Source organism: Apteryx mantelli, chromosome 21 (assembly GCF_036417845.1).
Source record: "Apteryx mantelli isolate bAptMan1 chromosome 21, bAptMan1.hap1, whole genome shotgun sequence".
In the NCBI taxonomy this organism is placed as follows: Eukaryota; Metazoa; Chordata; class Aves; order Apterygiformes; family Apterygidae; genus Apteryx; species Apteryx mantelli.
The window spans coordinates 6,298,454-6,323,322 of NC_089998.1; the positions used below are offsets into that span (position 1 = coordinate 6,298,454).

The following is a 24,869-nucleotide window of genomic DNA, read 5'->3' on the forward strand; positions in this document are numbered from 1 at the left end:
CTCGGCGCTCTCTATCCGCAGGGTGCTCTCGTTCCCTGCCACGAGCCGGGGCCCGGCCAGCAGCCGCCCGTCCTTCTCCCAGGTGACGGTGGGCAGGGGGACGCCCGTCACCAGGCACGTCAGCTCCAGCGGGGCACCCACGGTGATGGACATCTCAACCGGCTGGGCTGGGGCCTCGACATGGGGTGGCTCTGCAAGGCACAGCGTGCCCAGTGAGGGGCTTTCAACCCCTAGGTGCTCCCAAAAACGAATGGTGGAGGGATGCTGGCAATTTGGGGGCCTGCCAGCCTGCGGGCACGGGGTGGGCAAGGCGTGCTTTGCTCCCTCCGGCCAGCCACCTCTCCCAACGCCCGGGAGGACACGTACCCATCACCACCAGGCGGAAGTGTTTGCTGGCTTCGCCCGCCTCGTTCACAGCCAGGCAGGAGTAAACTCCCGAATCGGCCGGCCTCACCGCCTCCAGGTGCAGCCGCGAGCCCGCGCCGTTGCTCTCCGGCGCCAGGGGCTCGCCGTCCTTCAGCCAGCTCAGTGCTGGCACTGGGGAGCCGGTGGCTTTGCAGGCGAAGGTCACCTCGGAGCCTGCCATCACCGCCTGCTCCTCGCTGCTCTCCGGGGTCTCCTCCAGCACGGGGGGCACTGGGGAGGGAGGAAGGTGCGTTAGTGGGGCTGAGGAGCAAAGCTGGGTCTCCAGCACCGGGGTGCTTGCAGGAGACTGGGGAATTACCAGGGGCAGGTCGACCTCCCCCCGCAGGGGCTTGCCCACCACCAGGGTGACCCCGGATGGGAAGGGGGACACGTCACCATCTCAGCTCCCTTTCCTTCCTGCTTTTAGGCTGACCCTTCCTTGCTACGCTGTCCAGGAGACCATCCTGGTGGCCAACAGCACGCACAGGGCTACGAACCAGAGCTGCGCTCGGCAAGCAAAACGAGCCCGGGGACCCGCGTGCCACCCACGGCTGCCCACCACCCTGCTCACCTCAGCAGGCCCCAAATTCCCAGTGAACACCCGGCTGCCCCGTACCCTGTATCTGCAGGACGAAGCTGCGGTCGGCCACCCCTGCCTGGCTGGCAGCGACGCAGGTGTAGAGCCCGGCGTCGGAAACCTGCGCAGGAGAGATCCTACGCGGCGATGGGCAGCGCGGGGGGGCGAGGAAGAGGAGATGTCAGCTCCGCACCTCCCCTCCTGCTCCTCGCAGCCCTCAGCCCGGCAGGGCATGCAGCCCGCGGAGACCTCTCTGACGCCGGGGCCAGCCCGGCACGCGACCCTGCCGGCTATCGGCCCGAGGGCCCGCGGCCGAGCGTCGCTCCGGGACCGCCGCGGGATCGCTGCTTACCGCAGGGTGCGCCCGGCCGAGAGCAGCCGGACGCGGGGCGAGAGCCGGAGGGGCAGCCCGTCCTTCAGCCAGCTCAGCCGCAGGGGCTGGGAGCCCCGCGCCCGGCACTCCAGCATCACCAGCCCGGCGAGGACGCCGCGGACCACCTCCGTGCCGCCGCTCTCGATGGACGGGGGAACTGGGCGAGGGGAGGAGAGGGGGTGAGGGGGCTGAAGCGGGGCGGGCGGGCGGCAGCGATGCCCCCGCGTGCCCCGGGCTCGCTCACCCAGCACGCTCAGCGTGTGCAGCCGCGTGTCTTCGCCGGCGCTGTTTTCGGCCAGGCAGGTGTAGGCCCCCGCGTCGGCGGCCTGGAGCCCCTCGAGGAGCAGAGAGCTGCCGTCCGGAGCCAGCCTGCGGGGGGGAGCCCAGGGCAGTGACCGGCCGTGTCCCACAAGCACCCCAGGGCTTGGGGACAGAGACGCTCTGAGGTTACCCCAGCAGGTCCCATGCTCAGGGGACGCTGCAGGGCCAGATCAGCCACCAAGCCGGGTTATGGCATAGTTGGGGACACCAGGATGTAACCCAGGATGATCCAGCTCAGCGAACAGCCGGGACATGCTAGTCCCAGCCTGAGCACGGAGAGGGTGGAGAAGCAGCAGAGCGCAGCACACCTTGCAATACTAGTTTGCAGGTGGGGAAACTGAGGCACAGGCGGGGCTGGTTTGGTTTGGCTTGGCCTGGCCGCAGCTGAAGCAGTGCCCACCATGTGCAGCTCAGCCGGCCGTGCCATCGCCAGGCTTTGGCGCGGTCCCCAGCCAGGCTGTCCCCCGCCTCCCCGGGGACTCACCGGGCGCGCGATGGGGGCTGCAGCCCCAGGGGCTGCCCGTCCTTCAGCCAGGTGACCCGTGGGGCGGGCTGCCCCTCGGCCCGGCACTCCAGCGTCACCCCGCTGCCCTCCAGCACGCTGTGCTCGCTGGGGACCCCCGCGCTCGCGATCCGAGGTGCCACTGAGCCGAGAAGAGAGCGAGGCTGAGGAGGAGGAGGAGGAGGAAGGCTCCCCAGGCCACGCACCCCTCCGAGGAAGGGTCCTTTGGGGGTCGCCCACCACCACGCCAGCCAGGCAAAGCCCTACCTCGCACCAGCACCAAGAAGTCCTTGCGCGCCTCGGCGTCGGGGCCCTGCACCAGGCACGTGTAGCGGCCCTCGTGGAAGGGCTGCAAGGGGCTGATCTGGAGCTGGGCGCCCCGGGACACCAGGCCCCGCTCCGGGCTGCTCTCTGCAAGGAGACGGGGCGAAGAGGACGGGGGCTGCAGCAGCTCTGCTCCGCCGAGCCCTCCCCGGGCTCCCCCCGGCTCCCGGCCCCGGGACCCAGCTGTGAGGACTGGGTTAAAGCAGAGGCAGGAGCTGTGCAGAGGCAGGGTGTCCGCACTGCACCTTTCTGGGGCTTCCCAGAAGGGGACAAGCCACCAGTCTGGGGGCAGACACCAATGCTGGGGTATAACCTGATGGTTGGTACCCAGAAAGCTCCCCGCACCGCATCCCGCACCCAGATACCCTTGCTTCAGCCTCATGAACAATTCTGAGGCCTCTTAAAAGCGGGCAGGAGAAATCCCAGTCTGTTCATGCTCTCCCTTCTCCCCTCTGGAGCCCTGCAACACCCCTCTGTTCTCTCGCAGCTGGATTAGAAACAGGGAAACTGAGGCAGGATAGCTTCACGCCGGGCTGTGGCACGAGATCGCAGCCCAGCGCAGCATCTCCCCAGCTCATACCCAGCAGCTGCCCGTCCTTCAGCCAGGTGACGGCGGGCACAGGCACGCCGGTGACTTCGCAGGTCAGGATGAGGGGGCTTCCCATGGCCGTGTCGAGCGTCTCCTGCCGCGGGTCCTCGATGCCCGGGGGCACTACGGGAAGGAGCGAGCACAGGCGAGCACGGTGTGCGCACCCCACTGCCCTGGCACCCAGGATCCCCCCCCTCAGCCGTGAATCCAGCAGCATCCCGGCTCCCCACACAAGAGCATCTCTGTCCCTGCACACCAGCAGCGTCTTGGGAGCAAGAGTCCCAGAACAGGGTGGACTGTGAGCTAACTGCAACGGTCTTCCCAAAGGAAAATTATTTCTGGGTTTGGATATTCAGGGGTTTGGTGGACATTTTTTTTATATGTACCCACATACATACCCACATTATACATATACATACACACACGCAAGCCTGGTTTTCTGCCCCCGTACCTTGGACGGTGAGCACGAGGGTCTGCGCCGCCTCTTCCGTAGCACCGGCCATCCGGCAGCTGTAGAGCCCTTCATCCGAGGCCTGGCGGAGGGAAGGGGATTTTGTTAGACCCAGCGTGGGCAGAGCAAGCGGGACAGTCTTCTCAATGTGGCTTTACCTGGGTGTTTTCGATCTCCAGCCACCGGCCTTTCAGCAGGATGCGGCCGCCGTCCCCCGCTGCCAGCTCCTGCCCGTTCCTGTACCAGGTGACCGTGGATCCTGGCTGCTCCTCCAAGTCGCAGCGTAGGACGGCCGTGTCCCCGGCACGCACCATCACAGCTGGCTGCTGGCCTGCCGGCGCCCGGGGCTCGGCCGGCGGAGCTGGAGGGAGGCAGACACAAGGGCAGGGGTGCTGCTGCTTCCAGGGCAAGGGGAAAACCTCCACGGAGACCCATGGCCAGTGGTTGCCATCGGGTCCTTTGGAGCCGATCAGTAGGAGACGGGGCAGGCAGGGAATACGTCAGTGCCTGCGTGGGCAGATCTGCAGGCCGAGCGCCTGCTGCTTACCATGGACAGTGAGGATGAAGAGCTTCTCGTCTCTGCCAGCTGCGTTCAGAGCCACGCACATGTATATGCCTGTGCTGGAAAGCTGCACATGGGGGATCTGCAGGATGCGTGAGCCTGGAAGAAGCAAAGAGCAGCAAGTCAGGGTCGGGCAGAAGCCGGGCACAACTCCAAGACACCAAGCTCATGAGCCGGCTCATCCCCCTGCCAGCCGCACAAGCTCCATGCAGCAGGCACCAGGGAGCCAAAGTGTCTCTTCAAGGTTCGAGGCCTTGACATATGCAGCAGCAGAAGGTGCAGAACTCCTGGGGAGCATCAGCTTAGAGTTTGCAGGATGCAACCTCCTGGGAGAGGAAGATTGCTCGGCAGCAAGTTGTTAGCACGTGGTTATGGCTGAAAGTCTTAGCTTAGAAGTCCTACACGCAGCATCCAGAAGGGGCTGGTTAGGTGAGTTAGAGTCCTCTGTAGAGGGCTAGCAGCTGTGCCAGGCCCTGGGGGACTTGTCTGGACGTACCTGGAGTGACGAACGCTTCCTCACCAAGCTGTAGGACGCGGCCATCCTTGTACCACACAATCTCCACATCCGGGTGGGATCGGACATCACACACCAGCGAGACGCTGCCGTCGACAATGCCGTCAATGCTTTCGGGGTTTGTGCCCATGATCCGGGGTGGTTCTGCTCCGGCCCACCCCAAAAAGATCATTGCAAAGGGTGACCATCACTGCTGAGGCTGAGCTCATGCTTCCCAAGGTGGTGCGTGCACACACCAGGCACGGGCTGCTGCAGCCCATCCGCAGTGAGCAGGAGAGCTGGGACATAACAGGGCAGCTCAGATGCTGGAAGAGCATCTGAGAGCAAGCAAAGCATGGGCAGAAAGAGGAGAAACCCAGCTGCCAGGCAACCCCAGCAGGAAGCACTGACTCCCAGCTCACCGTCGCTGCTGGAAAAGCGAACATCTGGCCCCTGCCTTCTTCAAAGGTCACCCAAGAAGGCAGGCATCCACACGTGAACGCCAAGCAAGCCCCAATCCCTGCTCCCCAGGAACCTTGAGAGCTGGGGATGCAGAGGAGGGCTTTAAAAGGCAGCGATGGCCCAAGCGCTCCTGCCAAAACAACGTGAGGAAGAAACATGCACCGAGAGCCTCATGCGGTCGGACCCCAGCACGCTGCTGCTGGGCTCCCGAGGGCAGCTGCAGGCACATGGCAGGTTTTGCGAGCAGAATTTGCTTTGCCCTCTGGGGCAATGCACCTCAATAAGCCTGCAGGTGCCTTCCCAGCCTCAAGCAGTGCAGCCTCAGCTCTTTGGCCACTGGCAGCCGAGCTCGCTTTCAGGCCCCCTGCACCTTGGCCTCCTCACGCAGCGCATGGAGGAAGGGTGGGAAGTGCAGCGGGAGGAAGGCAGTCAAGCAGATCAGGAGCCACGCGAGCTCTGCAACGGCTCTGGCAAGGGCTCGCTGGGGGACTTGAGCTGGCAGAGAAGGCGAGGAGGTGAAGCGGTGGCCCGGAGAAGGGTCAGCCGAGAGGACTTACCCTGCACAGTGAGGGCAAAGTGCTTCTCGGCAGAACCAGCCGGGTTCTCGGCCACGCACGTGTAGCTGCCTGTGTCGCCCACCTCCACTGCCGCCACCTGCAAAGGAGGAGCAGAGCCCTGCTGAGGCTTGCAGGGGCTCCCCGCAAGCTGGGGAGCTGCCTGGCTCCCTCAGGGAAATGGCACTCCGCAAGAGGGGAGAAGGTGCCCTGCCCATCTGCCCAGCATCTCCCATATTTCCCCAGCCCAAGGGAATGCGGACCTGCAGGACCTCGCCATCCTCCAGGAGCTGGTGCCGTGGGCCAGCCACAATGGGGACATCATTCCAGAGCCAGGAAACTGCAGGCGCTGGGTTCCCAGTGGCTTCGCACTTCAAGTGGACAGTGCTGTTGACAGTGGCGGTCACCTCCTCAACGAGGTCCTCCATGCTCCCATGGATGACGGGGGCAGCTGGGCCAGGGCGGCAAGAAGCAGGGAGTTATGGGGCTCCCGTCCAGCCCTGCTGCCCCACGTGCTGCCCATCACTGCTGCCACGGATGATGCTTGCCCAGGCCAGGCCCCACTTTCCCCATACTCACTCAGCACCTCCAGCTCGTAGTGCATCCGGTCCTCCCCCGCGTCGTTGGCTGCTTCGCATGTGTACCTGCCCGCATCCTCCTCCCGGACTGCGGGGAGCTGCAGGACCCGGCCCCCTGCGGCACAGGGCAAGGTTGGGGCAGGAGGGCTCCCCGATGCAGGAGACGTGAGGCAGGCCACCTCAGGGAACGGCACGCTCCCTCGGGGTCCTCCCGCATCCCCCTCCGCAAGGCTCAAAACCTTGCAGCACCCAGCCACCGACGCAGCCCCGGTAACACAGTGCCGTGCATACTGGTGGGAGCTAGAGGGCAGGATCCACCCCCACCATGTGCTACGGATGCTCTCTACCTACAAAGCTGCTCCAGAAAACTTCCCCAGCAAGAGTCCCATCCCTCTCGAATCGCATGCCGGCCAACCGTGCCCATTACCTAGCAATATTAGCACCTCCTGGCTGGAGGAGAGGGGCTCTCCATCCTTGTACCAGGTGAGCCGGGGAGGTGGGATGGCACTGGTGTCGCAGTAGAGCGCAGCAGGGTTGTCGAGGACAGCCTGCCGGTGCTCTACCACCTCCCCATCCTGGTCTTCTTCCCTGTAGAGGATCTCGAAGGCCTCGTTGGCACTCCCCGGCCTCTGGAACAGTGGTGGCACTGCAGGAACAGCACTGTGGTGAGCTGAAGAGAAGGAGGACTCACATCCCCTCAGGTGCAACCAGAGCACCTGACTCAGGCCTAATGAGATAACATTTTCCAGCAGACATGAACCCCCTTCCAGCTTCCCTCAGTCTTCTCCCACAAGGGACCCAGCTAAGGACCTCTCATGCTGAGACACCCACTTATCTGGGCACAGGACGGTCACTTGGCTGGTGTCCCACTTCAGCTCACCTTGGATGTGCACACTGAAGTCCTTGTCATCTTCACCCACAACATTGGTAGCAACACAGGTGTAGTGCCCTGAATCCAAGATGCCAGCTGGTTTGATCTGAAGGATCTGCCCCTCGCTGAGGATCTGGAGGTGACCAGCACTTTCCAGGAGCTGGTGTGGGAACCCCAGCCCCAAAGGAAGATGGAAAAAAAAAAAGAAGGGAGGAGGATTACACACTAGGGCTGAAGCATCCAGAAGCAAGTCAGAGATTACCCAGGCTTATAAAAGGTATTTTTCCCCCTCCATCCACCTGGCAGTTTCCAGAACTGGCAGCTCCTCCCTGCCCGTGGTTAGGGCCTCACCTGCCCATCCTTGTACCACTGGATGGTCGGCTCAGGCACAGCCCAGGATTCGCACTCCAGTGTCACGGTGCTGTTGACCTTGGTTTTCACTTCTGTCACAGCCAGTTCCCCTGAAGGGTCATCTTTGGCAATCCAAGGAGGAACTGGTAGGGACACGTGGCGTGGCTGGGGTGAGAGAATAGCCCTCTAATGCCCTTGCTCTGCCCTAATCTGACCGGCACCCTGACAGTCACAGTGACAGGCAGCACCTCAGAGTGCCACGGATGCCCCAGACAGTACTCTTTGCCCTCCTCAGAGCTAGACCAGAAGCTTTTTGAGACCACATGCTGGTACACGTGTGACAGAGATGGCACCAACTGCAAGAGGGAAGGTGGTAATGCAGTGGCCCGGGGTGAGGCATCTGGAAAGGAAGGAAGGGGCAGTGCCATGGGTTACAGTTGTAGGGCTACAACCAGAGTTATGCAGGACACGGAGAGCTTACGGACCCAGGACCTTCACGGTGTAGTTCTTCACAGCCTCCCCAGCCTCACTGGCCACGATGCAACTGTACGTGCCTGCATCCTCTTCGAGGGCATTCAGGATCTGCAGCCCATGGCCACCTGGGCAAAGGAGGAGTACTGAGAGCCTTCCCCCCGCACAGCTGACTAGTCCCATACAGCACAAGAGGACATCTTAAAGCACCTGCTGATCAGCTGCAAACCTGACCCAAGGCAGCCTAATACCCTCTGAAGCCCAGTTTCCAGGCCTATGAAAATCAGGGCTGTCTCACCAAAGCTGACGAGGAGGCTCTAGCTAATATCAGACAACACAGTGCAGGAGACAGCAGCATCTGTCCAACGGCCCAAGCCCCCTCGGTTACCACAGGGTAGTGACTCCTTACCACCCTAGACCGTGGCCAGACCCAGAAAAGGCTCCACTCCCACCCCCGGGTCATGCAGCAGGAGGGGTCCGCGGTCGCACGGAGTCACCAGACACTGGTGCGGTACCAGGGAGCAGGTGAACATTTCTAGAGGCTTCGAGGGGAACCTCATCCTTGAGCCAGGTGATGTTGGGAGACGGGTAGGCCAGAGCCTCGCAGATGAGGGAGATGGGGTTGTTGATGATCACGGTAACATCTTCTGTGGTGGCATCGTGGACCTCTCCAGGAAACATGGGGCTGACTGCAGGGGCAGACGTTTGTTTGTGTGACAGGAGGTTAGCATAAGCACCCGTTAGACTTCCTGATGCTTTATCCCTCCACCATAGAACGTGACCCCAGTTCAGGGAGCCTGAATTGACCACCGCACGCAAAATGCGCAACACATACAGCCGCAAGCCCAACTTCAGCAGTCACTGCCCTTGTTGCTGCCTCCCAGAAACCTGGGGGATGTAGCAGAAGAGGTGCTCCCCACTCCCGCCAGCCACCATCAGAGATGGACCATGGACTAGAGATCCTCTTGGGCCCCTTATGTCCCTTCACACAAGTCTTATGAGGGTTTTGTAACTGGCCCAGGACCTCATTTCATGCTGTAGGCTGTGAGGCTTAGAAATCTTCACCACCTACCTGGGGCAGACCCTTAAAAAGCCCTCTAAGTCCATGTCCCCTACTCACACCTGCGACACTGCCTCTATCCAAAGGCATCTCATACCCAAAACATTTAGCAGGTAGTGCTTGGTCTGATCTGCCACAGAATTGGAGGCCACGCAGGAATAGCGACCAGCATCAGAAAGGGCGGTCTGGGTGATGTGCAGTATAGACCCATCAGGGGAGATGGAGTAGGTGTCTCCGCTAGTCAGGGGATGACCGTCTTTCAGCCAGGTGATCTTAGGCTGGGGGTTGCCTGTGCAGAGTGGAAAGCAGGTTTCAGCCTTTGTGCAAAGTTTTTTTTGCATCTGCACACAGCCTGGGTGAAGTCACTAAGCTGGTGCTCTGGAGCCTTTGTGAGAGGCAGGGACAGAGGTCCACGTCCAGAATTACCACAGTCTGGATTTGTTTTTTAGAGGCTGCTGGATGAGCCAGTGAGAGAAAAGAAAACTGTCCTGAGTAGGAGGTGATTAATTACTCCCATCGCCAAAGGAGAAACCAGATTATAGGAATTTTAGCTCTATTTGGGAAAGATTGACGCTTACGTCCTTGAACAAGCTCCCAGTGCGGGCACCCTCCCCTGCATCCAAAGCACTTCCCGGACTGCCCAATTGCAAAGCCAGGAACTATCTCAAGAAAGCTCTTCAGCCAGTCTTAGCTATTAGTATGTCATTGATTGGAACAGAAGCCTGGGAGGCCTCCGAAAAGATGAATAACCCCATATGGAGCACTGTCCATTTGCTCCACGCACTAAAGGGAGACTCGGGTCGGCTGCTTCCCAGCCCCTTCTCCAGCCTGTCCCTACCTCCCATTCCCCTGCGCAACGCTCACCTGTAGCCAGGCAGGACCAGGTGATGGGCTGACCCTCGGGCACTTTGACGCCCTCTTCCTCATCCATGCTCTCAATGCGGGGAGGAACTAGGAACACAAGCCATCAGGGATCTCAGCAGCTGGCCAGCTTTGCCGGGTCAAACAAGAGCCTCTTAGCTCACATGCTAAGGCACGAAAGACTTGGGACTGCAGCTCCCAACAACATGCCAAGTCTTAACTTTGCCTGTCTGTGCAAGGGTGAAAGCTCTGATGCCCCACCAGAAGTCCTGCAGCAGGCAGAGACCCCCTCCTTACCGAGGACCTCCACGTGGAAATCCCTCCTGGCCTCCCCAGCCACGTTACTGGCCAGGCAGGAATAGAGGCCTCCATCCTGGGCTCGTGTGCGAGGGAGCCTCAGCATCCAGCCCCCTGAAAACATGATGCAAAGAGGTCTCAGGGCCCTGATCCAGGGCACCTGCTCATCCTAGCAGTGCTCCTGCACTGTGGGAGCTCTGCTGCATGTAAACCCATCAGCATTGGGGCAGAACGCAACCCCAGAGCTCTCATCCCTCGCTGTGTCCAGCATTCGGGCCTCACCTGAGAGCACACGCGTGTGCTCGCCAGGGATGACGGGAGAGCTGTTCCAGAACCAGGTGACAATGGGTGGGGGAACACCGGAGGTCTCGCAGGTCAGCGTCAGTGCTCTATGCAGAGACACGCTGATGTTGGTTGTTGATCCTGATCCTTGAATGAACTCAGGAGGAACTGGAGGGACAGGAAGGCATGAACATCCATTTGCAAAGCAGCCTCCAAGAGAGCAGAAGAGCGAGCCAACAGGGGCAAACTGAGAACCCTACTTGTTCCCATCCTCATGTTTGCATAGTTTGAGGACAAAAGCCCAGAAAGACCATTACCATCTCCCAAGGCTGTAGACTTCAGAGATGTTATGGGACAGGTGACCCATAGCAAGTAGGTGCCATCTACCTGCATGCCCAAGCCCACGCTTACAGGTGTAACACCGAGACAGCCACATGCCCTGAGCAGCTTCACTCCTTTTCCAGCTCAAGTGCTTGGTTCCTTGACCCACAAAATTTCCCTGAGTCCTTGGAAAGCAGATGACTTTGTAAAGCATGACACAGTCGTCTTTGCTGACACCGGGGAAAACAAAACAACCCCCCCCCCCCAAAAAAAAAAACAAAACTCCTACCATGGGCTGAGGGAGCCATTTCTGCCACTATGTTGCCTGGAGCTTCTCCCTCCTGTTCAAAGACCCTCCTGCCTGTCAGCTTCTTGTCCACTCTCATGCTCCACCAGATGTGCAGTGGAGCATCACAAGCCTTCTCAAGCCTACCTGCTTCCACACACCCCAGCAGCGAGCCCCTGCCTGCATCCTTACCATGCACAGCCACGTCAAACTCCCTCTCCTCCTGCCCCACTGCATTCGTTGCCAGGCAAACGTAGCGTCCCGAATGGGTGACCTCTGCCTTCAGGATGCGCAGCCGTCTCCCCTGGTCTGTAAGGAGAAGCCCGTCCCCGTTCACCACAGGCTGCCCGTCTTTCACCCATGTCACTGTGGGCGGTGGTGTTCCCACGGCCTCGCACTCCAAAACCGTCTCACCAGCCTTGACCACAGAAACTTTCCTCAGGGCTTTGCTGCTGCCTTGGATCCTTGGCAGCGCTGTGGGCAAGAGGGACACAGGGCAGAGGCGATGCTGTAAGAACTCCTAGCTCTTACATAAGCAGAAATAAAAGCCCATTGATCTGTACAATGGTGGCAGCAGCAGCAAGGCAAAGCAAATCCAAGTGGGTGCGATTAGTACAATTGGGCTGCTGGAGCGAACACAAGCTGAGACCAATTTGGAGCCAAGAAGGAAGCTGGAAAGGCAAAGACAACCCAGTTGGCACCATGCTTTCCAGGAAGACCAAGGCAGCAGACAACAGCTGTGAACTTTTGGGTCCAGCCGGACCCTGGATTGAGACAGATTGTGGCTTGCTCAGACATACAGCTTGGGAGAGGCAGGCCTCAGTGCCAGAGCCTAGAGACCCATGTGCAGGAGCATCCATGGCTGCCAATGCAGAGTCCCATGTCTCCAGCACCTTCCCTGACTCACCATGCACCCCTAGGCGATACTCCTTGCTGATGCTGCCCACAGCGTTCCTGCACTCACACGTGTAGGACCCCTTGTCCGCCAGCCGCACCTTCTCAATGTAGAGCATCCTCCCTCCTGCAGAGACCAGCTCCGGGCTCCCCGGCTTGGTGGAGAGGAGCTTGCCTGCCCAAGGAAGGGGGAATACCAGCTTTCTCTCAGGCTCCCAGCAGGACCAGCTCCCTACCCATAAGCATCTAAGGGTTAGCTGGATACTGCTCATAGTAAAGCACCTCTTGCTCCAAGGAGACCAGTGTGCAGTGATTTTATGCTCAACTATGTTAGGAGCAGGAAGACCCAAGAAATAGGCTTGAAACCAGCTTCAAAATCTAGCCCAGTGTTTGCTAGCACAAGGGGCTCCCATCCCATGCAACAGGCATCACCTACAAGGACCCGGATTGGGGTGGGTCAATATCTGGGTAGGGTGGGATGAAGTTCAAGGAAAGGACCCTACCGTCCTTCCACCAGGTGAGGGTGGGGAACGGGATCCCATGGCACTCACAGGCCAGCTGAACAACCTGCCCTTCCAGCACGGACACGGCAGCAGGCTCCGCTGAGGAGAACGACGGGGGCACTGCACGACACAAGAGAAGAGGAGCAGCTCCCTGACCACCTGGCCTCGGGCACAGCTGCCAGGACGACAGGCCGAGCGCGATGCCAGGGCAGCTGGCTCAGCCGTATGTGCTCGGGGAACGGCACTGTCGAGCCCCATGGGGGACTCGGCTCTGCCCGCTACCCGTCAATCACAGCTCCTCTGGGTCTTATGCAAGTCACTACCGCTCTGCACTGGATCCATGTGGAAATGATAATATTGACCTTCCAGCTATTAAATATGAGATACACTTTTGATTGCACATGGCCTACAGCACAGGACGACCAAGCATCCCGCGCCAGCCACACAATCAGGCCAAGCTCAGGTTGGCCAGACACAGCCTTATTAGGCAGCACTACTCACTGTGAAGGTTAGCTAACACTTTCCATTATCAGCCCTTGTTTTCAGTTGCTTACAATTACAGCTGGCTGGAAAACGGTAACTCCTTCCCAGGAGGGATATTAGCTTTTGGAAGAAAAAACCCAACACCCAGAAACGCCCGAAAAACAAAGAACAGCAGAACCCAAACAATCCACCCAAGCCAGGACACCAGGCCAAACATGCAAACATTTCCCTGGGAAGGGATTTTAAGAACAAACACATATCGGGAGAAATGGATTTTTTCCATTCCCTGGCTACCTGCCTGCAGGACTTCCACCAACTGGCCTAAAGCATCCCTGAGAAAAGCCAGACCCTGCCTCGGCTCTCCAGCTAGCCGAGGACGTGCTGCACCGGCTGCGAAGCTGCAAGGATGTTTGACTTCAGCAAGCAAAAACAGCTGGTTCCCATCTTGGCAACAGCCTGGGAACCACCACTAGCATCTTCCAGACTTGGGTAGGGGGAGGGAAGGGAGTCAATACTTCCAGCAGCCTCTGTATTGTCCAAACGTAAAGAAGTGACAATTTCCTTGGCAATGGCAAGGAAATATTTCTACTCTCTTGTCAAATTTTAGAAACACAACTCTTCCCCATCATCACTGAAATCCCCCCAAAGGAAGGCTCATGCAAACATTGGCTTTTTCCCTCCGATGCCTATTCTCATAGGGGATTCCTTACCAGCTCCAGCTGCATCATTTTGCAGAGCATTAACCTTTGGGCTTAATATTTTCCAAGCCAGTGAACTACCTCAGCTGCATATTATACGTATATACGCATACATATATATATGTACACATACATGCACACACATATGTGTGTTTATGTATTATGTTTTCCTCTAATGGGATATTTCAGCTGAAACTTCCCTTACCCCACACATCAAGGTTGTAGTGATTCTCCAAGTGGCCCAGGAGGCTGGACATCTCGCACGTGTACCTGCCTGCATCCTGCACGTCAGCTCTCTTGATCTGTGGCAACAAGCAACACTGGAGCACTCGCTCTGCCTGGCTTTCCTTGGGGCAGATGGCACTAAGATGCTCTGCAGCAGACCTGGAGCCCACACGGCCCCTCAGCCAGCCAGAGATTTTGGGCTGGTGCTGGCTGAAGTCATCAGGGCTCAGGACGAGGAGCGGGCTCAGGGTTTAGACAGGGCTGTGAACAACTGTGGTCAATAGGAAGGGAGGCCCCCAATCCCCATCTGCCACCTCCCGATGACAGGCATGAGGGGGATGAGGGTCTTGGCAGCCCCATTTCCCCTCCCAACCTCTGCAATGCTCTGAAGCATCACCTGGAGCGTGGTCCCCTCTGCAGAGAGCTGCACTCCCGGCTTTGGCGTGAGCAAGTGCCCATCCTTCAGCCAGCGGGACCCCTGAGGAGCTACCCCAGGGGCCAAGCACTCCAGGGTCGCCGACTGGTTGACAAGGATGGAGACGTTCTGCTCTTCGCCCAGGGCGGTGGGCGGCACTGGAAAACAACCACCCCCAGAGGGGATCAACAGGGAAACGCCTTCCCAAAACCATCCGCTCAGCTGGGGTGTCCCAGCCGCACTGCCCCATCCCTCCGCCTTCCCAAGCGCCTGACACCTCTGTGCGCTCGCCGTGGGACGGCGGAGCAAGCCCCACGGCCCCTCAGCCTGTTCAAGGGGACCCACAGCAGTCGTGGACGTTGCCTCCGAGCCTCGCAGCCGGCAGTCGCAAGGAGGGAGCGGGGCCCTGGCGGTGCCGCAGGCGCACGGGGAGGGCTGTACTTACACCGCACCTCGAGGGCGGCCTCCTGCCTGTCCTCTCCCACGGCGCTGCTGGCCACGCACACGTACGTCCCCGAATCCAGGAGGCGAGCGGTCGGCAGGGACAGCACGCGCCCGCCGGAGATGATCTGTGCTCCCCCCGGGCCCGGAAACAGAGAGAGCCCAGATGAGCAGAAAAACCAGAACCGTGCAGCCAGCTGGGCTGCAAGCCAGCAAAGAGGAACAGGGAAACAGATTGGCATAAGCCTGCCCGGAGCCTGTCCTTGCCGCGTCCGGAGGCCCTCCTGTCCTCCGTGCGGCAGGCTCACTGCTCCCTTCCTCGGCCAGGGAGCCCAGCCCAGGCGCAGAGCTCATGCTTCCCGTGCAGAGCCCTGGATCGAGCGCAGGGGTAGGTCTGGGCAATGCTGCATCCACTCAGCCCTGGCAACGTGGTCTTTAAAAGTCAGAATGGGGAAGGAGAACATCTTTGCACGGCCTGGAGGGACATTCCCAGCAAGCAGCTCCATTTCAGGCAGTCTCACCTGTGGCCCATCCGCCACCATGCTGGGCACGGGATTGCCGTCCTTCAGCCACAGCAGGACCGGGGCAGGGACCCCCGTGGCGTCACACTCCATCTGCACCGGCTCATTCATCACCACTGTCACAGGGCTGGGGCCAGACGTGATCCGTGGGGGCACTGGGGAGGCCAAAGCAAGCACTGAGCATCACCAGAAACACGGGGATGCGAAAGGAAGGGGTGGTGGCCGAGGCAGGAGGCGCAGCAAGAGCGCCACGAGGTGGACCAGCCCTTAGGGCTCAGGCTTTCTGGGATATTAGCTGGGATGGACATTGGGGGGGGGGGGGGTTCATGGCTGGAACCCCCTGGGGTGGCATTGCCTTCTGCAGTCACGGCAGAGAACAGGGTCTCCACTAAAACCATCTTCCATAGATAGAGGAGCAGGTACCCATGGGCTGGGATGGACCCGTTGGCCCTGTGCACACATGAGGGGCTGCCGGAGGCAGCACCCACCTCTTGGACATCTACAGTCCTTGCGGCCCTCGCAGCAGACTCACCGGTCACCTGCAGGCTGTACCAGATCTCGGCACCACCAGCCATGCTGGAGGCCACGCAGCGGTAGCTCCCGGAGTCGGAGGTCTGGGCATGCTGTATCTCCAGGTGCTTCCCATCTCTGGACAGGACCAGGCCTGGCCCAGCCAAGAGCTGCTCAGGCCCCTTGTACCAGGCTATGTCTGGAAGGGAAGCGGAGAGCTGAGCTAGAAGGAGCAAGGCTGCCTTCCCTTTTCACCGACAGGGCAGGCGGCCTTCATTATTCAGGGGCACGTTGTGCCTCGGGGCTTCCCCTTAGTCCTCAGCTCAGGCACGTCCCCCCGTTGTACTCTAGTGTGGTACGCAGGAGACGAGGGTTTCAGACCTTGGAAAACTGGGATTCAGGCTCAACCCTCCATCAAAGCTTGGGCTGAATTTCCCAGCTGGCCCCCGACACCTTTATTCCCTAACAAGTATCCGGCGTCTCGCCCAGCAGTCGCCAAGGTGTCTGCAAGCAGCCAAGGGGCTGGAAACAGGGATGCTGACTTGTCAGGGGAAAGGGGAGCCCAAGGAAAACTGAGGAGCAAGTAAGAGCCGAGGGAGAAGACTGAGTTACCAGGAGCTGGCACCCCGGAGGCCAAGCACTGCAGGGACGCTGTGGCGTTCTCCAGGACAGTCACGTTCACCTCGCCAGGCTCGATGTTTGGAGGCACTGCAACCCAGCACCGACGGTCATCAGCTCTGCACGGCCCGCACCGGCTGCGGCCGTGCAGGGGGAGATGGCCACGCACACGGAGGGCTTGCAGCATGCCCTTGGTCTCGACAGAGCAACGGACTGGGAGCCGGACAGCTGCGCTTGCTCCGTACTCTGGGACTGCTACGTGATGGATGGAGCAGCAGAGAGGACACCCTCATCCCCAGGTTCACTCTGCCCCAGGTGGGTGCCCAGACCTGGACAAACCCCTTTGCCTCACTTTCCCTTGCGAGGCTTCAAGCCTAGTCTGTGAGGGGCTGCAGGACGCTGGCGGGGGTGCGCCTAACTCCTGCGCAGTGCCACTGCTGCTCACCGAGTCAGCCTTGCTAGCGGAAGGACAGCAAGGAGAGGATCAGGATTTATGGCCCTGCTCCTCTGGGTTACTTTGTCCCCCGGGAAGAGATATTTCATCCTGGCAGGATCTCAGCTCCCTGCCTGGTTTCTCACCCAGAACCTTCAGCATCACGTCTTGCTTGTCCTCCCCGGCGGGGTTCACTGCGACACAGGAATAGAGTCCTTCATCCATCAAGTCAGCCTTCTCAATCTAGAGGCAGGAGACGGGATTCCCAGTTAGCATCAGTCACCCACAAGCCCAAACCAGCCCCCTCTGCTCAAAACAGGACAGGGGGACCTTTACTCCCTCACTCGCTGGAGTCTCACCTACCCCACCAGAATCCTTCACAAGATCTCTGATGTGCCTTTCCAGCTTGGCATTCCCACACCTGCTATCCCAGGGCTGGGTTTCTCCTCCAAACTTTGGGCCAGTCCAGCGGCCAACAAAGCAGGGGTTGCCCAGCAAGCATGCAGCAGATGCCATGTCAATTAGCTGTTGTGTCCTCAGCCCACTCTGAGCTGGGGGCCTGTGTGCTCCCGAGAATGCAAAACCCCACCACGACATCCCACCCGTGTGCCCCATCTCCCCAGCACCAGTGCTTCAGCTCAGACCCTGCCGTAGAAAAGCCCACGGCGCACAGCTCTGCATCAGCACTTCTGTATTTGACCCTGATCCCAAGCACAGCCTCCCTACCTGGAAAAGGTGGCCTGTGGCTGGCAAGAGTACCCCGTCCTTCCACCAGCTGAGCTGTGGAGGTGGAGTGCCAGTGGCCAGGCACCGAAGAGTCACCGGCTGCCGGAGGGCCACGCTGAGGCTCTCTCCCTCCACGATGCTAACCGATGGGCGCTCTAGCCAGGGGAGGGAAAAACAAAGTGGGACTGGGGAGATTTCTTCTACCAGGAAGCATCCATGAGTGCTTTCCATTCCTTCTCCCTGTCCACCCCTTTGACCAGCCACGTTCTCCCCAGTGTGCGGGAAGGGTAGCAGGTCTCTCCCCAGATGCTCTGCTCACCTTGCACCAATACCCGCACCTCTGCCTGGGCTCCTCCTGCCTCGTTGCTGCCCTGGCAGACATAGAGCCCTTCGTCGCTGAGCCCCACATGGGGAATCACCAGGGTCCTGCCATCCTCAGACACCACCACTTCATCCAGCTCGTCCAGTGGGTGACCGTTCTTTAGCCACCTGAAACAAGGGGAGCAGACAGCAAGTCCTCAGCCCACACCCTGTTTCTGTCCACCAAAGAGGGACCTGGAGTACAGCAGGGTACTGACAGCAAGGACTATGTGGGTATCTCCTGAAAGGGGGCTGGCAGTACAGGATCCTAGGGGCAAGGAACAGAAATGGATGCTTCCCTTAATGAAGTCACTGTAGGAAGCTTTTGTCTGGCTTCTTCTGATGGATACTTCCCTCTCTTTACTGGATATATCCCCTGGGAGCGGGTGAGGGGGTAGTGGGAGATACTTCCCAAAGGGGAAGCTCTGTGCTTGTGCCCTAAGGGACACCCCAAGCCAGGGGTCCCCATCACTCATCCTGATCCCCTTCCCGATCACTGGCACAGCTTCGTGTGTCCAGCTGTGGAGCATCCCTAGGACCTTACATAGCTCCTAAAGGGACCTCAGGGTGGTAGAGGCAGGCTCCCCCAGCTGCTCTGCGGTACTCACTGGACCTGGGGCGCAGGGAAGCCCGTGGCGTGGCAGTGAATCTGCAGGGAGTCGTTGGCAATCGCCGTCATGTGCCTTTCCCCATCGCTGATCAGCAGCTGCGGGGGAGCTGGGAGAAAAGAGGACAACGGGCTAAAGACCACTCTCCAACCAGCCTCAAACTCTGGCATGGGGGAAGACGCTGCTCTGGGAAAGCAGGAGTAGCTGGGGATTTGGAGGACACAGTAGTACTTGCAGCAGTTTGGAGCTGAATTTGACTTATTGCACACTTCTCTGTTCTCAAAGAAGCTGAAGTTTTAGGCCACCATCTCTGCACACACACACCCCTCCCTTCTCAGATGATATGGTTAGAGGAGCAGATCTGGCTGCTCCATAAATCACTGTGCTCCCCACTCCAACCAACCCAGGCTCTGCTGCAAGGGTCCAAACACCATACCCTGAACTACCACCGTGTGCTGGACCACGCTCTCGCCCGCCGGACTGCTGGCTAAGCAGGTGTAGATCCCCGCCGAGCTCTCTGAAGCCTGCTCAACTCTCAGCAGCATGCCATCTCCCAGAAGCAGGGTCCCAGTGCTGTCGGACAGCGGGAGCCCATCCTTGAGCCAGGTCAGGACGGGCAGGGGGTTGCCACTGGCCGAGCACTGGAGCTCCAAGGGCTGGCCCACCACCACCATGTGTTCTTCATCAGCCATGCCATCAATATTTGGTGGCACTGCAGGGGCAGAGGAGACGAAGGGAGTGTGAGTACAAAGTACGCAACCCAGATGCTGTGGCTTTGTCTCGAAAGCTTACGGTAGCAGGAAGGCAGGCATGCTGTGCCCTGGGAAGCCTTGGGTGCACATGCCACCTCCAGCTGGGTCAGGCTCCATCAGCAGACACCAGGACACAGCCCACAGGGAGACGGCAAGCTGGCTCAGTAGAAACTCAGAGCCACGGGTGAACCAGAGCAGCCAAGGGCAGAGAGTTCGCCCTGGGGAAATTAGCTCCCAAAGTCAGCCCATTTCCCAGAAACATGCGATATCATGCAGTGCATTTGCCATTTCACAGACCATCCCAGAAACAGAAACACGCATTTACATCTGCACTAACACAGCTGAATATAGCCAACAGCCACCACAAAGCTGCTGAAGAGGAGACCAACAGAGAAATGGTCCCTCTAGAAAAGCAAAGCACCAGCCAACAAGCCGCAGATGCTTCCTAGCTGGCCGTGAAGGGCAGCTCCTCTGCCTTCCTCTTCACAAGCACATCAAGTGAAGGGACCAAGCCTTACCATAAACCTCGAGCCTCACAGCCCTCTCCGCTGTGCCCACAGGGTTGGTGGCCCGGCAGGTGTACAGCCCCGCATCTGCCACCTGGGCCATGTTCAGCTGCAGGATGTGCCCCCCTCTAACGTAGGTGGTCTTTGCGCCAGAGACGAGCGGACGCCTGTCTTTGAACCATGTGATGCTGGGGGCCGGCGAGCCCTGTGCCTCGCAGGGCAGCTCGCTGGAGTGATTCAGCAGCACCGTTACCTCCACCGTCTCGTTAGAATCCAGGATGGAGGGGGGAGCTGGCCATGCAAATGGAGGCGGAGATGTGACACAGGGAGATCCTGACCCACTGCTGCAGGCTGTTTGGCTGCTCCCAAGGGCCTCAAATTGTAACTCAGAATACTGTATGCCCCCATGCATTGAAACCTACTGCCCTAAGAGCTACCTTGCTTTACCATGCCAGGTTGTTACAGGATCTCTTATATGGGAGCAAAATCCACCCACAAGGACAGGTATCCTGGCTGCCTACAACACTGGCCTGTCTACCCCAGCCCAGCCACTCCCAAAGAGGACAATATACCACTTTCGTACATTGGTCTTTCCCAGAGGCAGCCAGGAAGGTGAAAGTTTTAGGGAACTGGACATGAAGGAGGCCAAGGGCATCCAGGAACTTACTCAGTACATGCAGTTGGAAAGTCTTGCTGTGCTGGCCAGCCTGGTTGAATGCTAAGCACTGATACCTCCCTTGGTGACTTGGCTGGCTGTCCTCAATCCTCAAGACCTGATCCTCCTCCAGGAGCTGGATGTGAGAGTCCAGTGTGGGGAGAGGCCTCAAGGAAGAAAACGGTACAAAAATAAAGTCAGAACCAAGCATACAGCAGGGGATGGAGTCCACAGGGTACGGAGCAATGGTACGAGGTCTTGGGAGTGTCCTTGGAGCCTTGGCCGCGGCTCACTTACTGCCCGTCCTTCAGCCACTCCACCTGGGGCGGGGGCACCCCTGAGGTCCGACACTCCAGCACTGCCTCGGAGCCCACCAGCACAGAGACGTTGTGAGGCCACTGGGGCCCTGGCGCTGTTGGAGGGACTGGGGGGCAGGAATGAAGAACAGAGGAGACTGAGCAGGAGGAAAGCACGGCTCCCCGCAAGCCACAAAGACCGGGGTTGGGATGGTATCGGACACACTCAGGTTTTGCCACCCTCCTCACTTCTCTGTGCTGTTGTTGTAGGAGACAAGGTGGCAGAATGGGTACAGAAGACAACAGTAGGTTCAATGCAACCACCCAGGGCCTCCTACCATTCTCAAACCCAGAGACCGGCACTTGAACCAACGCAGAGCACAGGGCCCTGCCAGTTTGTGGGCTGAGCATTTGGAGGGTCATTTTAACCAGTGCCTTGCAACGCTGGGGCACAGGGTGACAGGGCACAGAAACTCCAAAGGGAAGGGAACAAAGCCGTGCTCAGTGGCCCCAGACTCTACCCTGTACATCTCTGGGCTTCAGGAGAGCCCAGATAGAGGACTACTGCTGCCAATTGGGGTCACTTGCATGTTGGAAGTGGCCCAAGGGACCATCAGCCAACCCAGACAGGTCAGCCTCTGGCCAGCCTGCTGCATGATCCATCCCTCCACTCTTTGAAGCCCAGCCTGACCCCATGGGTGCTCCTGCTGGAGACAGGGGGATGGGGACCTGAATCACCTAGAACAAGCAGGGTGAAGTGTCTGTGGGCCTCTCCGACCTTGTTCTGAGCTCTGCAGGTGTAGGACCCCGCATCCTCCTTCCGTACCTTGGGGAAGCGGAGGGCCTGGGCCCCATGGAGGAAGTGGATGCCTCTGACTTCACTCACCTGCAGAAAAAGAGGGAGGAAAGGAGGCATCAAGGACAGCTTCCACACCCCAGAAAGGCATGAGCCTGTATCCCCATCTTCCAGCAACTCACCAGCTGCCTATCCTTGTACCATGTGACAGTGGGGACAGGGGTGCCGGAAACATTGCAATCCAGCGTCAGGGCCTGGCTGGCCACAACAGAAATGTTCTCCCACTGGCTACTTCCCACCATCTCTGGTGGGGCTGGAGGAAAGCAAGAGCAGTGACATCCGTGGGGACTCGAGATGACGTGTGGCTTTCTCACTGTTCTGTCCCCAGCTCCCCACACACAGCTCAGAAAATAACTGCTTTGCCCCGCTGCCCAGCCCCACCAGTGGTTCTCATCACCCGTGTGGCAAGGACAGCACTCACCCCCTTTTGGGGACACGGAGCAGAACCCGGCCAGGTTCACGTAGGAATGCTCTCCCCTGCCCGGACCCAAGGGGGGCCAGCATACCGTATACCAGCAGCTGGGTTGTCCGGCTCACGGAGCCCACTTCGTTGGTCACCAGGCAGGTATAATCTCCGCTGTCGCTGGGCTGGACGGCTCGGATCATGAGCGAGCCCCCGTCCAGCACCACAGCGCCTGGCATGATGCTCAACACCTCCACTGAGTCCTTCAGCCAGATGATGGATGGTGTGGGGGTCCCTGCGTGTATGCAAGGCAACGGGAGCTCACGTGAGCACCCCACCTCGTAACAGCTATAGGTGCCCTGTCTCCCATCCATGCTGGACAGCTGTGCAACATGCTGGGAGGGGGGATGTCTGTAAAAATCCACATCGACCATCGGGACACTCAGAGCCTGAGGTCTCACCATTGTGCTGCCTCGCTTGGCAATAGTTAGCGCACTTCCCTGCTCCTCCTCAGAGATCCCATGACTGCTCAAGGGCATCCCCCTTCCCGGTCTGCACAGCTCCCCACAGCACAGATCTAGGTTCCCCCCCACACACACACACATGCGCTCCCCTCTCGTCTCTGCCCCGGCTGCCCGTAGGATTCATCCACACACGCGGAGCCCCGAGGGCCTTGCCGCCGGCGTCCCCTGTACGGCGCGTCGCAGCCGCACGATGGTGCTCCTTGTGCAGCGCTGCAGCCCAGCACCCGGCGGTGCCCGCAGGCGCAGGCACTGCAGGCAGATGGCTTGCCACGTGCAGAGCTACGGCTGCATCAGCCACCACCACCCAACCCACAGACCGCTTTTTACGGCACATTCTTTGTGCTGGGGGAAGAAAGAAAGAAAGGAAAAAAAAAAAAAAGGCTGGATCCTCATTTCCAGCTGCTGCTGCAGGCTCTGAGGCTTTTCCTCACCCAGAGCAGCCGGAAAGCAGCGCAGGCAGCTGTAGACAAGGCACAGGGAGGCAGGACCATAATGCACACCAGCTCTGCACAGGCTGCCCAGACATGAACAGGCTCTTCAGCACATTCCTGCTAGCTTCACGCAGACCAGCTATTTCTGCACCATCTCCATCGTATGCTACCAAAGCAGTGAGTGCGAGGGTTCAGACTTGAGCCCAAAGAAAGCAGGACGGGAGCACGGTAGTAATGAAGGAGTGAGGATGGGTAAGCAGAGAAGATGCCTGTACAGGATTTTGGCTCATTCCCAAAACTGGACCAAGGAACATAACCCATCTGGAACAGCCAAGGAGAGGACACCGTGCACTCAAGGAGACCAAGGGACAGCCTGCCTCTGTGCACTCACTCCACATGTTGGAGATGCTGTAAAGGAGATCTCAGGATCCCCAGGAGAACCTGATGGGCTGAAGAAGAACTATTTTTAAAGGGTCCTTCCTAGCGAAGGGTGTGGAGGAGCCGCACAGGGGTTGCAAAGGAGAAAATGGAAGAGCATCAGTGGTGCTACTGATCTGCCATGAAGGCAGCAAGACTATCTTCCTCAGAGACCTGGGAGCCGCTGAGACGCCTCATTCCTTGCCCGGACAGCAGTCTGGCGGTCCCCAACCAGACAGGAGCAAGGACTGTTGAACCTCTTCCAGCAAGGAATACATGGAGTGCACGAGCACGGGGACAACCCAGGAGGGAGCGTTTGCTCCAAATTAACACCACCCCTAATGAAGGGAAGGGGGAGAAGGACACCAGCTAGCCTATGGGTAAGTATTTCCTGCATGCGCAGAGTTGAGGATAGGATGAGGTGGACCCTTCCCAACTTGGGGTCTCTTACCCTTGGCAGGACACAGCATGGTGACGTTCTCATGGAGAACCCTCTCCAGCAGGACCTCTGCACCATCCTCCAGGTAGGGGAGCTCTGCAGGGAGAAGTCACCCCAATGCAGGATCAGCAGGGCCCCACCAGACCAAACTCAGCCCTCCTCACCCACTGCTCCCTCCTTGCCTCACAGGGCTGGGTGCCAGGGCCCCAGCCCTGGTGGAGGCCACCCCGGGGCAGTGCGATGCCCGGCACTCACCCAGCACTTCCACAGCCAGCTCTGCGGCATCTTGCCCTGCGCTGTTGCTGGCAACACAGCGGTACTGTCCCGAGTTGGAGACTTGCACGTCCTCGATGCTGATCGTCCCATCGGGCCCCTCCAGGAAGCCCTCCTTGCCCACACTCAGGGGGTGGCCATCCTTGGACCAGCTGAGGTGGGGGACAGGGTCCCCATGAGCCACGCATGGCAGCTCCAGATGAAGACCCACCAGCACCCGCAGGACCTTGGGCACAGGGCGGATTTGTGGTGGGACTGGGATAGAAAGAAAGAAAGGAAGAGAACACTGTGTTGAGAGGAGAAGTAAAGAGCCATGATCTGCAACTCCCCTGGGTGACACAACAGCCAGCATGCTCTCTCAGGGGTGTAGGGGTATGCAGAGCCCTGTTTCAGCTCAACAGTGAAAGAGAGACAGCACAGAAATGAGAAAAATGTCCACAGGTTCCTTCTGGGCTGACCTGGAAGTTTTCCATTCCCAAGGAAGGAGCTGGTGCTGGAGTGGAGTTGCACAAGAAAACTGCCCTCTCTCATCTCAGGCTAAGTCACCATGGGCACACGCTCACAGGACCCTGGCCAGCCTTGCAAGCAGCACGGCCTGTTCCAAGGAGCTTGACTTTATGTACATACCCCAATGGGCAACCAGGGTGGGAGCACTGGGGAGCATCATGCTTTAAGAAGATGCCAAGTAGTGTCACTTACCCTCGCTTGGGCACCCACATGGCCTGTCCAGAACCCCAGCACCTCAGACGGGCCCCCCGAACCATCCCAGCTTGTACAGGGAAGCAGCGTGCTGGCTCATGAGCCAGCCAGGACACAAGGGAATGCAATTGAGAGTGACCCAGTGCCCGGTCAGATGACAGGGTCCTCTGCAACATCAAGCAGAAGCCTATG

General features: G+C 59.2%; 2 protein-coding genes across 2 annotated transcripts in view; both read right to left on the bottom strand.

Moving 5' to 3' along the window:
* The window catches only part of HMCN2 (hemicentin 2), a 56,258-nt gene that overhangs the window by 11,884 nt on the left and 19,505 nt on the right, over nt 1-24,869 (bottom strand). The window contains exons 24-52 of the mRNA XM_067308989.1: nt 18,427-18,535; nt 17,778-17,947; nt 16,294-16,389; nt 15,704-15,880; nt 12,389-12,508; nt 11,899-12,060; nt 11,184-11,465; nt 10,385-10,552; nt 10,103-10,216; nt 9,809-9,895; nt 9,042-9,233; nt 8,400-8,573; nt 7,899-8,012; nt 7,414-7,556; nt 7,072-7,222; nt 6,619-6,837; nt 6,193-6,306; nt 5,877-6,064; nt 5,617-5,713; nt 4,601-4,762; nt 4,090-4,203; nt 3,083-3,214; nt 2,446-2,589; nt 2,161-2,320; nt 1,600-1,724; nt 1,335-1,512; nt 1,022-1,119; nt 367-636; nt 1-191 (exon numbers count right to left, since the gene is read on the bottom strand). Coding sequence (XP_067165090.1) covers nt 1-191; nt 367-636; nt 1,022-1,119; nt 1,335-1,512; nt 1,600-1,724; nt 2,161-2,320; nt 2,446-2,589; nt 3,083-3,214; nt 4,090-4,203; nt 4,601-4,762; nt 5,617-5,713; nt 5,877-6,064; nt 6,193-6,306; nt 6,619-6,837; nt 7,072-7,222; nt 7,414-7,556; nt 7,899-8,012; nt 8,400-8,573; nt 9,042-9,233; nt 9,809-9,895; nt 10,103-10,216; nt 10,385-10,552; nt 11,184-11,465; nt 11,899-12,060; nt 12,389-12,508; nt 15,704-15,880; nt 16,294-16,389; nt 17,778-17,947; nt 18,427-18,535 — 4,451 coding nt within the window. The remainder of the gene's footprint in view (nt 192-366; nt 637-1,021; nt 1,120-1,334; nt 1,513-1,599; nt 1,725-2,160; nt 2,321-2,445; nt 2,590-3,082; nt 3,215-4,089; nt 4,204-4,600; nt 4,763-5,616; nt 5,714-5,876; nt 6,065-6,192; nt 6,307-6,618; nt 6,838-7,071; nt 7,223-7,413; nt 7,557-7,898; nt 8,013-8,399; nt 8,574-9,041; nt 9,234-9,808; nt 9,896-10,102; nt 10,217-10,384; nt 10,553-11,183; nt 11,466-11,898; nt 12,061-12,388; nt 12,509-15,703; nt 15,881-16,293; nt 16,390-17,777; nt 17,948-18,426; nt 18,536-24,869) is intronic.
* On the bottom strand, nt 18,804-24,645 carry LOC136993888 (hemicentin-2-like). Its single transcript, XM_067309145.1, has 10 exons — nt 24,606-24,645; nt 23,961-24,233; nt 23,718-23,801; nt 21,998-22,189; nt 21,614-21,744; nt 21,374-21,521; nt 20,637-20,763; nt 20,352-20,506; nt 19,697-19,975; nt 18,804-19,138 (listed from the first exon to the last, which is right to left on the bottom strand). The coding sequence occupies exons 1-10, from the start codon at nt 24,643-24,645 to the stop codon at nt 18,804-18,806; spliced, it is 1,764 nt and encodes a 587-aa protein (XP_067165246.1).